The 16750-nt window shown below is 46.5% G+C and overlaps 1 protein-coding gene across 1 annotated transcript in view; it reads left to right on the plus strand.

Annotated features, from left to right (window-relative positions):
• The first annotated feature begins 673 nt into the window (after positions 1 to 673).
• LOC144143422 (zinc finger MYM-type protein 1-like) overlaps positions 674 to 16750 on the plus strand; it is a 69207-nt gene continuing 53130 nt past the window's right edge. Inside the window, exons 1-2 of the mRNA XM_077675181.1 lie at positions 674 to 1096; positions 1297 to 1885. Of these exons, the coding sequence (XP_077531307.1) occupies positions 681 to 1096; positions 1297 to 1885 (1005 nt within the window). The 5' untranslated portion in view covers positions 674 to 680. The remainder of the gene's footprint in view (positions 1097 to 1296; positions 1886 to 16750) is intronic.

Genomic DNA, 16750 nt, shown 5'->3' on the forward strand with positions numbered 1-16750 from the left:
CAGAGAAAAGGACTCCCACTTGACTTTTGTAAAAAAACGGGTATAACAACTGGAAGAAAGGTCTGGAGAGGTTTCAGATTCATGAAAGTTCGCAGTACCATCGCGCAGCTGTCGCTGCACTGGCAGCTGCGAAAGGAGGTGTGAGTGTGCTTTGCATGTGCGCAAAGGGTAAAGAGAAGGAAATGAAGGATGCCCGGAAGGCGCTTCTCGCCACGTTATCTTCTTTGCAGTACCTTGCATGCCAGGGGCTAGCAGTCCGTGGCCATGATGAGAATGAAAGTAATTTAAGACAACTTCTTGAACTTCGCGCCAATGATATCCCAGAGGTGCAGTCTTGGCTACGCAGATCAAAGTACAAATGGCTTTCCCTGGAAATCGTAAATGAAATGTTGGACATGATGGCCAGTAGCCTTCTTAGGTCTATCACTCAAGAGGTCCGTGACGCCGGTCACTACGCAGTGATAATGGACGAGACGACAGATTTATCCGTCAAGGAGCAGGTGTCCATTTGCTTTCGTATTGTAAACCAAAGTTTCGAGGTGCAGGAACTGTTCTGCGGTTTCTTCCACACAACGGACACGAAAGCAGCAACACTGCTGAAAATACTCAAGGACATTCTCCATAGGTTTAACATACCCATTGAAAAGTGTCGCGGACAGTGCTATGACGGCGCGGCAAACATGAGAGGGCAGCACAGTGGGCTGCAAGCTCTCATACGAGAGGAGGAGCCTAGAGCTATATATGTGCATTGTCTCGCCCATGTTTTAAACCTTGTTTTGAACGACGTGATGCAAACAGTTGACAGATGCCGTGACATTCTGAGTGTGATAACGGAGCTGATAAGTTTTGTCACAGGCTCCCCAAAGTGCCTTCATTGGTTCAAAACATTTCAGGAAGAGGAAGAAAGCGTCAGTTTGGTAAAGTTTTGCCCCACCAGGTGGACTCTTAAAGCTTCTTCCCTAAGTTCTGTTTTGAAGAACTACAGACCGCTGATCTTATTTTTGCAAGAAGTGGCCTCGGAACGCAGTGAGAGCAGCGCAAAGGCTTCTGGGCTCACGATGGCGCTTTCAAAGTTTCAGACTTACTTCATGCTCAAGTTAATGGAACTAGTATTCTCACGCTTAGAAACGGTGAGCTCCGGTCTACAGAAACGGTCTTTAATGCTTGACGAAGCTAAAAGGATGATTAAGGCTGCTAGGGAGAGCATTAGTGAGCTCCTTCACAGCTTTCCCCGCTTTTGGGCTGAGAGCCTGGCCGAAGCTAGTGAACTCGAGATTGAAGAGCCATCGATCCCAGCTTCAAAAAAAAAACTCCATGCCGCTACGACGATGGATCTGGGGGTCATGTGTTCCACTCTACTGAAGACCTGTACCGCCAGTTGTACTACAACGTAGTGGGTACGGTGCTTTCTTCCTTAGATGACCGTTATCCCGCCGATACGTGGCAGCACATCATCAATATTGAGCAGTTCCTCGCTGGAAGGGCCGACGCCACATACTTTTCCCAGTTTTATGGCTCAGATTTTCAAACTGAGCTCCTAAAGCTGCACCGAGACATGCTGCTTGACATTGCAAGGCAGCGCAATGAACCGCCGGTCAGAACAATTGAAGACGTTGTTCAGATGTTCAGGGGGGGGGAGAAAGGAGAGCAGCTGAGAGGGTTGCTTCCTGAAATAGCCACGCTAGTCAAAATTGCACTGACTGTGCCAGTCACGTCGTGCACGTCAGAGCGATCATTCTCATGCCTCCGCCGAGTCAAAACATATTTGAGGTCGACGATGGGACAGACAAGGCTGAATCATGTTGCTCTTCTCCATGGGCACAAAGAGCTTAGCCGAAAGATAAACTTAGACCTCATTGCTGACGAATTTATCGGCAGATCGGCTGTACGCAGAAATACATTTCTGACTTTGAATGAGTGACCTGCGTACTGGACACCATTCCATGGAAGTATTTGTAAAATGTCATGTATGTGCATGTCCTTTAGTTTTTTTGTGTGTTGATGTATACATGTATAAAAACTCTGATTCGTGATTTTATTTGTTGTGCTTGCACTTATACATGTCTCCATATACTTTGTGTGTGTGGGAGGGGGGGGGGAAGGGTATGGATGCTTTAGGTGTAATTTTTGTAGATATTTCATTTTTCATGCTTTTGTAGATATCCCATTTTTTGTTTATTGCACTATAGCCCCTAATGTCTTGTTTACAAAAAAATAAATGATGACACCATGTACCAGTTTTCTCAATTTTTTGTACTACCGTTTCAGCGAACATGTAAAACTTTCTGAGCTCACGCGGGGCACCGATGCCTTCCACCCCCGTCACACTCTGACAGATTTGAAAATTGTACGCCTATGCAGTGTGTGCCACGCCAATTCAGCAGTAGCCGCGATCAGAAAAGCCCGCCGGAAAAGGGGATGTAGACAGCTAGAAGGTTAAAAATAAAACAACTAAAATAACTAAAATAAAAAAATTATGCATATATATATATATATATATATATATATATATATATATATATATATATATATATATATATATATATATATATATATATATATATATATATATATATATATATATATATACAGGGTGTCCCAGCTATCATGCACCAAGATTTAAAAAACGAGTAAAGGGGTAACTCGAAAGAAACCAGGTGCATAATGTTTGCAGTACTGTGAAGAAGCGGACAGTATTTTTTTCTTTAATGACACTTAATTAACTAATTGTAATTAATTATCTAACTCGAGAAATACTCTCCTAATCACTAAAGTGTCAATGAGGCACTTGAAGGTAACCACGAGGGGCATCTAACTGCGGTATTTTCAGCGATGAACTAATCGCGTACACATTTATTATGACTGATAAAGGAAACCCGCGAAATATGAAAAATACCACGTGACGGCGCCACCGCGCGCACCGTAAAGCAACGCCCTCAAACAGGCTGCCTCTGAGTTAGCCAGAATGAAATAAACAAAAGAAAGAAAGAAGAAATCGGGACCGAGTTTGTTCCTTATCTGCACACGCGTCCCGGGAATCTTGCTGTTGCTGCTCCTTCCATGCATGCTATTATCAAGGTGATGCGCTGTCTTTTCGGGCGGATAACACGCGAAGCAGTTGCTTTCAATCAGCTTTGTTTGGGGACGCTGCTTTACAATGCGCGCGTAAGCGTCGTCACGTGGTATTTTTCATATTTCGCGGGTTTCCTTTATCAGTCAAAATAAATGAGTACGCAATTAGTTCGTCGCTGAAAATAGCGCAGTTAGATGCCCCACGTGGTTACCTACAAGCGCCTCATTGACACTTTAGTGATTAGGGCAGTATTTCTAGAGTTAGATAATTAATTACAATTAATTAATTAAGTCTCCTTAACGAAAAAATTACTCTCCGCAACTTCACAGTACTGCAAACACTATGCACTAGGTTTTCTTCGAGTTACGCAATTTCTCTTTTTTTAAATCTTGGTGCATGATAGCTGGGACACCCTGTATATATATATATATATATATATATATATATATATATATATATATATATATATATATATATATATATATATATATATACTTGTGTATTTGCCCCCACCGGGAAATTGAAAACTCTACGCCTATGCATAAAATGCTGCAAAACGGCAGTTGTGGGCACCGTGTTTTTCTTAAATTGCGTTAACGACAAATCACACAATACAGGACGAAGATGCCATGGGGCTATAGAATCAATGAGAGATGTTGTAAAAGTGTCTAAAAACGAGACAGAAATTTCAAAGGCTTTCTCCCTCGCCCTGAGCGAGAAAGACGCAGAAATAGATGGACGATTTAAAAACAGTTGGGATGTAGATGTATCGTTCATTATAGACTTAATGGGATGGTGAGACATTGATGAAACTTTAAAAGCATATCGCAAATCGACATACTCACGCTGGTACCCCAGACACCATCTGTCACACTCGACGTACAGACGTTTCACGGGCCTATTCCGGAAAGCACAAGACGCAAGTCGAAGGCCCAAGTGCTGCACTGGGTCGAGCATTTTCAAAGCAGTTTCCCTTCCTGAACCATACAAAACAAACTTACTTATAAAACAGCGCTAGAAACAGGACTACAGAAAGGGCACACAGACAGGGCGCTGACTAACAACTGAGTTTATTGTCACTGAACGGGCAATAAATACGGAAAGAAAGTGACACGTGAGGAAAGAAATAACAACTGAAGGTACAGTGATCTTCAATTCTAACACAATCGTAGCAACTAGCACGCCTTATCTACAGTATCACCAAGAAAGTGAAATTCTTTCACCGAAAGAGCAACAGACGGAGCGCTGACGCAATCATGTTTCCGGGTATGGATTTCCCAGGCCTCTCTAATCTCCCGTCGCATCCGGTCGCGGTATCGCGCCAGCACGTGGCTTTTCTCAAACAGAGGCGAACAGCCTGGGCATTTGGCAACGTGAGTAGCGAGTGTGCTACCAGTGGCGTTTCTTACGTCGCACGCGTGCTCCCGAAGACGATCGTTGAGGCATCGCCCCGTTTGTCCCACGTACGACCGCTTGCAAAACAGTGGTATCTCGTAGATAACCTCCCCCTGGCACTGGACGTAGGGCTTCGTATGATTCTTCGCGCATTTTTTCTTCGCTGGTCTCTCACTGTTTACCTTGCGGCAAAGGCTACTTAACTTGTCAGGAGCAGAAAACACGAGATCAACACCGGACCGCCCTACTATTTTCTTAAGCCTGTGGCTCACCCCGTGGATGTAAGGGATCACGGCTACCTTCCTTCGCTCTCTGGATGGAGGTTCCTGTTCCTGGGGTGGTTTTCTCAGTCCTTGCCCTTTCTGTAGTCCTGTTTCTAGCGCTGTTTTATAAGTTAGTTATGTACCAACTGGCCCGCCTTCAATCTGTGTTGCATACAAAACACTTTCATAGTCTAACCTCGAGCCTACCAGGCTGGTAAACACTCGCAGCAGAAGTTGTTGGTCAGCACCGTACGAGTGATGCGACAAGACCTTTATAATATTCAGTGTTTTAATGCATTTTTGTTTTAGTTGTTTGATATGAGGGATAAAGGAAAGTTTTTCATCAAGGAGTATACCTAGGAACTTGTGTTCTGTTTTGACCGGTATCGAGACACCATTCAGTTTAATGTTTGGATCTGGCCTGATCCCACGCCTTTTGGAGAACACAACACAAGTGCTCTTAACTGGGTTTAGCTTAAAACCGTTTTGATCAGCCCAGCCAGCTAGCTTATTAACACCAAGCTGGACTTGGCGTTCGCAAATTGACATATTACACGACATAAAAGATATTTGGACATCATCTACATATATTGTACAGGAAATGGTTCGCGGCAACGCCTTTCGAAGTGAGTTCATCTTGACTATGAACAACGTACAACTCAAAACGCCACCTTGAGGCACACCATTTTCCTGCACAAAAACATTTGAAAGCGCAGTACCAACTCTTACACGAAAGGTTCGTTCTGCCAGGTAGCTATAAAGAGTGTTAAACATATTGCCCGAAACACCGAATCATTTCAGGTCGCTAAGTATCCCGTATAGCCAAGCGGTGTCGTAGGCTTTCTCAAGATCAAAAAAGACCGTAGCACAAAACTGTTTGTGGACAAAGGCATCCTTTACATACGACTCAAGGGCGACGAGTTGGTCGTTTGTGGATCGCCCCACCCTGAAGCCGGCCTGGCAGCTCTCGAGAAGACCATTGTATTCTAAGAAGTACACGAGTCTCCTCTTAATCATCTTCTCGAGAAGCTTGCACAGGCAGCTGGTGAGAGCGATTGGTCGGTAACTGGCGGGAGAAGACGGGTCATTACCCTCCTTCAGGAACGCCACTGCAATAGCCTCCCTCCAAGATTTCGGAATGTGCCCCGAAAGCCATATGTTGTTGTATAAGTGTAGGAGTGTTTCAAGAGTATCTGGGTGTAGGTGTTGTATCATTCTGTATGTAATCTGGTCTGCGCCTGGAGTGGAAGGTTTACATGTGCTCAGGGCAGCCTTCAGCTCATAGAGAGTAAATTCAGAGTTGTAACCAGAATTTGACCTGTTATTATCACTTAAGGACTTCTTTTCACAAGCGGTTTTATGTCTCAGGAAAGTGTTTGTGTAGTGTGCAGAGCTGGAAACGTGTTGAAAGTGTTGTGCAAGTGTGTTAGCCTGGTCTTCCAGTGTGTCCCCTTTTGTAACTAACCAGGGGCAGGCTGTGTGTCTGTTTTCCTTTTAGTTTTCGTATTCGTGTCCATACCTTGCGTGCGTCTGTGTATGAGTTTATAGATGTAAGGAAGGTGCGCCAACTCTCTCGTTTTGCCTCACGGCGCGCACGTTTTCCTAACGCCTTGGCCCGTTTGAACAAAATGAGGTTACCCGACGTGGGATACCGACGGAGGATACCCCACGCCTTGTTCTGGGCCTCCCGCGCCCGCCTACAGTCCTCATTCCACCACGGCCTCCGCTGGTTGCGTGGGGCACCAGAGGCGTGGGGAATAGACTTTTCGGAGGCGTCGAGGATGTGCGCCGTGAAGAGTTGGGTAGCTTCTTCAACGTGTAGGTGTCCTATGGATGTGTGGTGTAGTTTTGTTGTCTCTGTAAATGTATTCCAGTTAGCTCGTGCTTCATTGAACCTATTATGGGAAGATGGACTGCTCGGGCCTGTACCCATATACGTTAATGAAGTGGGGAAATGGTCACTGCCATATGGTTCAGGTCCGACACCCCACTCGAGAACAGGAAAGAGAACTGCGGAGCCAATAGCCAAGTCAAGACATGAGTATGTGTTGTGTCCTATGTTATGGTATGTAGGCTGTTTATTGTTGTAAAGGCATGCTCCAGAGGATTTAAGAAAGCTCTCTATCAGGCGACCTCGGGCATCCGTACGAGAAGAGCCCCAAAGAGAATTGTGAGCATTAAGGTCGCCTGTCAGAATGTAAGGTTCGGGCAGCTGGTCAACCAGCGCCTCGAAGTCAGAGCTCAAAAGTGTAACATCAGGAGGAATGAATATGGAGCATACCGTTATCAACCTATTAAATATTATTAAGCGGATTGCTACAGCCTCAAGGATAGTGTTTAAAGTGACAGGGTGGCATGCTAAGGATTTCCGGACGATTATGGCCACACCGCCAGAAGACTTTGTGCAGCCATCCCTGTCTTTCCTGTATACCAGGTAACTATTCAAGAAATTTGTGTGCTTAGAATTCAAATGTGTTTCCTGAACACACATTACACTTGGCTCATTGGTATGCAGGATCTCATACACGTCGTTAAGATTATTCAGAAGGCCTCTGCAGTTTCATTGTACTATGTTCTCTCTTCTCATTATGAAGTGTTCGGAGCTACTGGACTGTGTTGTTTATGTGTCGTCTTTCGGGGCTGTGACTCTCGTCTTTTTTGGCTTGTCAGGAGGCTTTGGCGTCGCGACGCGTTCCTTGCGGTGCACCGCAGACAAGAACGGACCGACGTCCATTTCATCCTTGGATGTCCTCAGAGCGCCTGACGGATCAGGCTTCTTGGACCGCGAACCCTTTGGGGCGCGCTTTTCCTTGCCCGCAACCACCGAGGGATTCAGGAACTCCTCGGATGGCGCAGGCGGTGCGGCGGGGGTGGGAGCTGCCGCTAGTTCCTCCGTCTCCATCTCGTCTGCGCCCTCGCTTGTGGTTTGGGACGCTGGAGTGGAAGTGGAAGATGCAGCATCGCTTCCACCAGACGTGGTTGCCCCCACAGCCGCTGCTGGCTCAGCGAGCGGTGCGGAGGCGGGTTGGGCTGCCCGAGGCAACCCAGGGGGGGCGGAGCGGGACAAAGTCCGACTCGTGGTACTGGGTCCCCGCAGAAACCAGACGCCGCTCCGCCCCCCGGCGAGCTGCGGCGGCGTACCTCCCCAGAGGGAAAGAGGCGAACCTCTTCCGCGCCTGTGGGAAGGTGATGTTTGCAGTGACCTTGATGTTAATGATTTTCTTTTCTAATTGAAACTTTTCACAGCTGCGGGACCATGCTGCGTGCGGCCCCTGACAGTTTGCACAGGTGAAGGTAGTAGAGTCACAGTTTTCAGTAGGGTGGTCATGTGCGGCGCATTTCGCGCAGGTCGTTTTGCCGCGACAAGAAGTTGTAGCGTGACCGAATCGCTGGCACTTGTAGCAGCGGTGCGGGTTAGGTATGTACGGACGTATACCACACCTAATGAAGCTAGCATTGGTGTGCTCAGGAAGTTTTGATTTGTTTAATGTCAAGATTATATGCTTTGTGGGGATTTCCTTATTGTCTCGTCTGATGGTGATACGCCTCACTGCAGTTACACCCTGATCTTTCAGGCCTTCCAACAGATCAGCTTCGGTCTCATTCAACAAATCGATCTCCGAGATCACACCCTGAGAGCTGTTGAGGCTACGATAGGGAGTGACTCTGATGGCCAGATCTTCCATGCAGGTTTGCGACAGGAGGTTAGTGGCTTGTTGCTGCGTCTTGACATTGACTAGGACTTCACCGGTACGGAGTTTCTTAGCATCAAACGATTTTCCGAGGATGCCTTCCAGGAACTTAGTGATCAAGAGTACGGACATACAAGAAACAGGGTTTGTTTTGTCAACTGCCTCGATAACCAAGAATCGAGGATAGATGTCAGGTTTCGGAATGTGGATTGTTGGAAGGGATGGAAAGGAAACTTCGGTGCGGCCCCTTTTCGGGGGCCGATCACGTCTGGGGGGGGGGGGTTTGATTTATACATATGGCATAGAAAAAAGCAGGGAGACGGGGGTACTTTCTTCTTTGGCCTTACCCTGGTAGCCAAAGAGGTTCCGGAGCTCCCTGCCTGGTGAACAGACAGGGAGCCCATCCGCCGGAACTTGACCTGGGCTCCGACGGCCACCGTTCGTGGTTTCTAACCCTCCACCTATAAACACATCGCCACGTTTGGATCCAGCTTATGTGTGGGGGCTCGGGGTCCGCGGTATCACCAGTACCGTCACCAAGATTGCTCAAGGTGCCCCGTGCGGGGTACTTTCTAAAGTTACGGGTCCATCAATAGAATCGGGTCCAGGGTTCACTTCAACGTCACCCGACATAATTAAAAGTAGGTTGATGAGGTGGCTGGTGACACAGTATTCGAAGAGTGACTTAAACAATGATCTGCGACAGCAATCAAGCAGTTCGGTGGGGCGCGACACCGCTATTAAAAAGGGATCGTTGGATCGTATACAAAACGCGTAGGGTACGCCACCAACCTGCACGAGGAGCTTAACTTTTGAGGCCATGCTCGCTGTGGTAGCGTGCCCCAACTGGCTCTGGAGAGGGGAGGGCTTTTGTAGTCGGTCCGCTAAATCGCCGGCGCTAATTGTGGCATGTGGTTGCCAGACCAGGAAGCGGGGAATGTCCGGAACTGGTGGGCAGGGAAGGTAGCTGCGGATTTCCGCGTTGACGGGAAGGGGTGGCAGGGGAGTGAGCCTTGTCGTTTGAACGACGCGGCGGACCGGGCATCCGTCAGGGTTGAGGATGCCAAGGGCCGGAGTTGCAGACCATGACAGGAAGGCCTGCACGAGGAGCGAAAATTTTGAGGCCATGCTCGCTGCGGTAGCGTTCTTTGAAAATTTGAAAGTAGGTAGGTACTTGTACTAGTAGGTACTAGTAGGTACTAGTAGGTACTTTGAAAATTTGAAAACTTTTATCCAACTACGACCGCATGGTACGTTCTACGATTACCAAAAAAATCCCAACGTGCGTGCTCTGGACAACCCTAGCTCGAGGCGCAATCAGCAGACGCCGAGCAGCCATCGGGCCACCTGGGTGACTGTGTGGGCTTTCCCGCAGTGCTGGGCTAACTGAATTCACTTGGTAACTTGGAAGCCTAAGGCTAACCTCGCATGTGTACGACGTACCAACTTTCGAAGCGCTAAACTTGGAAAACATCCTGGCGGAATCACGCCGTGTGGCATTGCCGGCGTTGGACTAAGGCTCCGAGAAAAATGGAGGCGTCTCCGGCCGCGACATGTACTCAGGCCGTAGTTGGCTTAAAGCAGTGCAGTGTAACCTTCGCGCCAAAGACAATTGCACTGTGGATAAAAGTTTGAAATGTTTAAAAAAGAGCGCCGGAATGTGCCAGGAGCCTTTGACAGACAAATAGGAAAAAAGGTCGATAAATAGACATGTTCGTCTCTGGATTGCTTTTTCACGGCCTGCGATCTATCAACGACGTTCTGCTGTATATAAAGCATTCGTTCGCTCAAAACTCGAATACGCATTTTGTATAACCGAACCATGAGACAAATTACTTTGAAATGCTGCTGAAGCAATTTAGTACCGAGCAGTACATTTCATCATTCACGATTGCGGCCGTTCATGAAAATACTACATTGTCACTCGCCCCACTTTCACTAATAGCCGAAGATATAGCACATGCGTCCTTTGTTTCATATGTGCGAAGTGTACCCCTCTTGAAAAAACTTCTGGTCCCTCACAGTAGTGCCGCAAAAATTGTAAACAGAGATAACCTGGCGGCCCTCCTAGCCTATTCTTGTTCTATGTATGGAGTCTTGCTAAACTTTTCTGCATCATTAGGCTTAAAGACACGGTCAAGTTTCCTGTGTTCGGTTTCTGAGGTCTCTCGTGTGGGACGCTAATTAGGAAGTTGATTACCGTTATCGCTCCTTGGCCTTTGTGCTTTTTCATTTTGAGTATATTTCTTTCTTTGCACCATCAAAACTGCACCGATGTTAAGACGGAGCCATAACGCCCATACGAAAACGCCCGTACCAATAACACCCATACAAAAAGGAACTGAAAATCGCTCAATGATAACGTCATACCGACCCATTTCTTTACTCAGCGCATGCGTAAAAGCACTTGAGCACGTGATATTCAAACATATTTCCCAATTCGTCGACCAGAACAATATTATAGAGAATCGGCACCACGGGTTGCGTCAGGGGCTGTCAACTATCACGCAGTTAGTAGAGACGGTTCACGATTTCGGTACAATACTAGATGAACAAGTTCAAGTCGATGTAATCTTTTTAGACTTCGAAAAGGCATTCGATCGTGCGTCAAACCCAAAGTTACTTATCAAGCTCAGAGCAATACTCAAAAACGAAACTTTGCTAGCCTGGATTAAATCTTATCTTTCCTTGCGGCGTCAGACTGTAACCGTGGATGACGTAGCGTCACGCACTGCCACAGTAGAGTCAGGCATTCCACAAGGTTCCGCTCTCAGGCCCCTTTTCTTTTTACTTATTATTATTATTATAGCTCGCGATATCCCTGTTAAGATAAAACTGTTTGCAGACGACTGCATTATATATCACGCAATCCGTAGCCATAGCGATCAGGCCCTCCTCAATAAAACTCTAGGTAAAATACAAAATTGGAGCACCACCTGGCAGATGATTCTTGACCCAAAGAAAACGGTAGCCTTGACAGTCACGCGCAAGAAAACGCCGCTGTCATTCACATATAGCATAAACAACCATCTGGTCTCAGTAGTTACAAGCTCTAAATACTTAGGTATCATGATAACTTCGGATCTCAAATGGAATCAACACATTACTCACATTCAGAAAAAAGGCAATGCAGAAGCTAGGTTATTTAGAAGAACTATAGAAAAATCCACTTATGATATAAAACTTCTAGCTTTTAAAACTTACATCAGGCCTCTACTTGAGTACGCCTCGGTCTTATGGGACCCGCACAGTGTAACCAACATTTCGAAACTAGAGAAAGTTCAAAGAAAGGCTGCAAGATTTATTTTTATTCCTAGAGTAGACTTGCGTCCCCTACAGTGCTTTTGCATACCGCGAATTTAGAATTTTATTCGCCGGCAGACACGCTCGCACCACCCGAAAAAAGTCAGCGATTACGCATGCAAAACTAAATCTTAGCAAAATTCATTTTTCCCCCGAACAGCACATGAATGGAACCTGTTGCCTGCAGATGTTGTACAAGGCCCGGATGTTTTATCATTTATGCTTAGAGCTCCCAAACCCACCGAAATGTTGATTTGCGCTTGAATGATCTGCCTTTTTTTCTTTCTTTGTTGTGCTGTTTCTTTTTGTTGTCCCGCCCACTCCTGCCTAAAGCCTTGCCCCAAGGCTAGCAGTACCCAAATAAATAAATACTATATAAATAAATAGAGCGAGTCGCCCCGCAACCAGTTTGCTAAGTCGTGCTTGTACCTATTGTATCGCCTTCCAAAATGTTTCGGCACGAGTCCCGCCTTAGCACGGCATGGCAAAGCTACAGTGGTGCCCATGTGCGCAAGAAAGCCATCTCTCGGTGATGATTTTTATTCAGCGCACGTGCGGATGCCCGACCTCTACCTAAAACAGCTTCGCTGTTAAAATTCCATTATCTCACCCCACACTCATCTTTAGTACGCGTAGCTTTCTCATGCAAAGTTGTTCTCCCAAATGATGCACTGTAACCTAAATATTTGTTAAATGAATTCAGCAACATCCCCGATAAAGGCTTTCATTAACGTCATTGCTATAGCCAGCACGGAGCGGTAATGCGTGCATTGATCGTCGCAACACGTCCTCCGTAAAATTCTACTTCGTTTTTTTTGGTTTTATAAGTGATGTAGAATATGCGGGGCTCATGGGGGAAACCTATCCAGCTCGCCGGCGTAGGCCACCACGCTAGCAGCAGGCGCATTACCCACGTTGGTCGACGCATCCACGGCAACCCCACGAGGTACCTCGATACGACAACTAAGTAGACAATTGTGCCGCAGCCCAGCCGTTTTTTCATCATCATCAGCCTGTGTACACCCAATGCAGGGGGGCAAGTGCCAATCCCATAGATCCCCAATTATCCCGGTCGTGTGCTATCTGTGACGAATTAATCCCCGAAAACTGCGTGATCTAATCTTCTGATCTACACTCTGCCACGACCTGCCTCACTTGCCTTCTATAGGGATCTACACTCTTACTATTGATTACCGACGGTTATTTTGTTTCCTTGTTACGTGCCATACCCACAGCCATTCATTCTTTTAATTTCTACTAATGTGTCAACACGCGTTTGCTGTCTTAGCCGCAACGCTTTCTTTTTGTCCCTTGATGTTGCACATATAATCTTCCGTTCCATTACACACAGAGTCGTCCTCAATTTAAGCTAAACCCTGTTAGTGAGCCAAAAACTTTCTTCCGTCTAGGTGGTTACCGGTAAGATGCAGCTGCCGTACACTTTTTTCTTCAAGGCAATCTACGTGTCCGTTCATTAAAAATACCTGCCGGTTGCACGCAATCCCATTCTTCTGAGTTTAATTATCTCTGCTTCATGGTTGGTATCAGGGATCACTACTCGGCTCAAGTAGATGTATTCGCTTACCGCTTCCACTGCCTCGCCACCTATATCAAACCGCTTTGCTTTCCCGACATTGATAAGCATTACTTTAGTTTTCTTCAAAGTAATTTTCAGGCCCACGATTATGCTCTGCTTGTCTAATGCTTTAACATGCTTAGCAATTCGTCGCCCTACTTACTAAACAGGGCAACGTATCAGCAAATCTGAGGTTATCGGGGTTTTCTCTATTAACACTTACGCCAACCTATTCCCAATCCCATGTTCTGAATACTTCTTGAAAACATGCTGTGAATAACATTAGGAGAAATTGGTTCTCCTTGTCTGACGTGTTGTCGTATTGGTATTTTACTGCTTCCCTTATGTAGGATGATCGTAGCTGTGAACCCATCGAAGATATCGTCCAGGAGATGTCCTCAAGGCGTGTATTTTTGGGATCTCCCAAAGCATACGAGCACGACGCTCGACGGCGTTCACTAATCACGCCATCCGGTCCTGATCGTGAAAGGAAGGCAGTCAAGGCGCGCGACCAGTCCCCACATGAGACACATGTCCACCGCGGCCACCCTGTTCCGACGAGATCACACATACGGGATCTTCCATCGCACTGTCTTCTGCGCGCACATGTTCGTGAAGTATCAAGGCAGAGGGTTGGTGCAATACCTTGGGCCACCGCTGAAATAACGGCGAGTCGGACAGTTTTCAGCGGGTCCCGCCTCTCCGCGAAGCGCGCCCCGGCTCGTGATCTTTGGGCGGGGGTCTCCACTATTTCCACACCCATCCCACCTAAAGCTTGGACGGCCCTTGAACTCAACGGACGCCACATTACACAACACACGTGATAACGCCTGAAGCCATGAAAACCTGCACCAGACACCACTTATATACCAGTCCACGCCTAGTTTCGCCACAGGACACCGCGTCGCGATCCACACCTCACAAGCGCGCTAAACATTGCGCAAGTTCCGAGTCGCTTTCATTTGGGTAGCTGAGCAGGCTGGCGCACACGAGGGTAGCCTGCAGCCGCAGCCGACGAACGCCGGGGTCGAGTCATGATGTGACGCCACCTCTAATTTCGAGGTGGTATCTTGGTACGGCCGCTCCCACAGCTGATGCCCAAGTTCTCGCGCCGCTCGCGTATGCGGCAGATCCCGCCGCCTCCTCAATTCCGTGCCGCTCGACCGCAGGTTCTCCACAATGGTTGGCTGCCTGAGAGTCGTTGGCTTAGAGCGCCGGAGCAGCAACTAGTGTTGGCTCCGCGGGCCGCGATCGACCCCGCCGGTGGTTCAGCAGCGTATCGTTGCTGTCCGTGGTGGTTGTGACTGATGTGGTCGCTGTTGGTGTACTTGTGTGCACGAAAATGCCACGCTGACCACTTCCGGCGTTGCAGTGACAAGTGGTTCGCCACAGTCGGCGCTGTTCGCTGAAGAGACGGTGGTGCCATACGACGGCCGCCCAGTGCCTTTCTTTTGCCGATTTCAGCCCATCGCACAGCTCCGAATATGATATCATAGGTTTTGTTACGCGAAATGAGGAAGTTAGTCGCTTGGCTATTTCCCTTTTTCCTAATTATACATATTGTTTGAACTAACTCTGCCTTAAAAGTGGGGTCAGTATGATTTTAGGAATGCAGTCTTTCGAATGAATGTAACTTGTGTTTTCTCTGCGTCGCAACTTTAGGCTTTTTTTTTTGAAGAGCCTATAAAAAGTTTTCAATGACCGCAATGTACTACTAATCCCCAAGCCAGATTTAAGATAGCATTATCAACTGTTTCGCACCTAACAGGAAAACTGCAAAGATTTCCCGGTGTGCATGGTTTCTGAGGAAAAATGTTTCATTTTGTATATGTTTGGAATGTATAGATGAACTTCTCGGTTGGAAGTTTTTATGCGAACAACAATGTTTGGAGTCATTCGGGTGGCTTCTAATAATGAACTGCACTATATGACCGGTATAATGATAGTACTTATGACCTCCCATTATACCCCGATGATCACATGACACGAATAAATTGGTATGCTATTCCTAATCCCACACACAAGTAGTTTCTAATCAGTATAAGAACTTTTTTAGTGTATAGAATGATTGGTAGACTGTTTGTTTCTCCGGATATGCAAGCAGATCTTTACGGCGATGGAGGATGGGGTTCACACAAAATCCGTCGCCGAAGGAATATGAGCAATTGACCCTAGAACCTATTGCTATCGATGAATGGTGTTTGATGTAAAGCCGTACACAGCAACATTAAAACCAGGTTGTAGAGTGTATTACTTGAACGGAACAATTGTAATAATTTTATCCTGTTTGCTAAAATGCTGTTAGAAAAATGTGAAAAACATAACTTCGTATCACCAGAAAAATACATACAAGTCAATTTCATTGGTCCAAAAGAAATATTTTGGGGAAGAACTAAAACAAACCTACGAATTTTCTCTTTTCATATGTAAAGCAATTAGTCCGGGATGTAGTGCTACATGCAGTCTTCACAGTCGTACCGGTGGAATGCCGTTACAAGTGCAAAACAAGTTGAAATTTACTTCTTTGGAAGCTACAATTTGTGTTCTAAAGCACAGATATGCTGACCTTATTTGCCGTCCTAATGCGAATAAACGACATTTGTACGTTAGAAGCCCTAAGGGAATTCAGTCTTCGTACGCGTCGCTGGAATTTTTTTGTGCAAAGGCACTCTACAAATATTTTCCTGGGTTCATAGATTTTTACTAAACTCAGCTTTTCTCGGTGAAACATTTTCGATATTGTCATTTTTAGCAGAAAAGCCATATATCACAGCTCAACCACGTATGACTTTTCCGGCAGTACTACTAATATTGACAGTTTTTTAAGACACCACGTTCGTTATGAAATGTTGGGCTTGAGGATTGCAGCGGTCTGTTGCTTATTGATATAGTACATTTGATGCACCCAAGCACGATTGGCTATGGCCCTGGCCAGAGGAAGCTAAAGCAAAAAAGCATGCCGAAAAGGGAAAACGGTGGAAAAGTTAGTCTTGTAGGTTATATGAGGCAGTGTATGCTGCACAATAGAAAGGCGGTTGCAGCAAGGAATATGCTTATATCTCCTGGACGACAGGTAGTCTAAGTAATCCTCATCCTCACTACATTTCGGGCCGAATTAGGAAGCTGGAACGAAACCATGGAGCCCTACAGGTCTTGCCAGCGCGAAGAAAGCTGGCAGCAGTAACGCAAGCATCAATGGAGAAAAAACAGTTCATAGAAAAAATTACACCAGCTTCCCGTGGGGAACCATGAGGATAATGCGAAACATCATAGAGGTTCCGTGATGGTTCCATTGTGTTGCCGTTATGTGGTTTTCTTTAACGGAGCACGAGTGGGAACGTAGTGTGAACCCCGTATAGAGACAGAGAAATGTAGAGAAATGTAGAGACAGCGAAGAGACCGACACCGGCGTTACCTGATCGAACACCTCCTGGTTCTTGTCTTTCTT

The sequence above is a fragment of the Haemaphysalis longicornis genome, unplaced genomic scaffold (assembly GCF_048455015.1).
Source record: "Haemaphysalis longicornis isolate Haplotype H1 unplaced genomic scaffold, Haemaphysalis longicornis Haplotype H1 scaffold_6, whole genome shotgun sequence".
NCBI classification, from domain to species: domain Eukaryota; kingdom Metazoa; phylum Arthropoda; class Arachnida; order Ixodida; family Ixodidae; genus Haemaphysalis; species Haemaphysalis longicornis.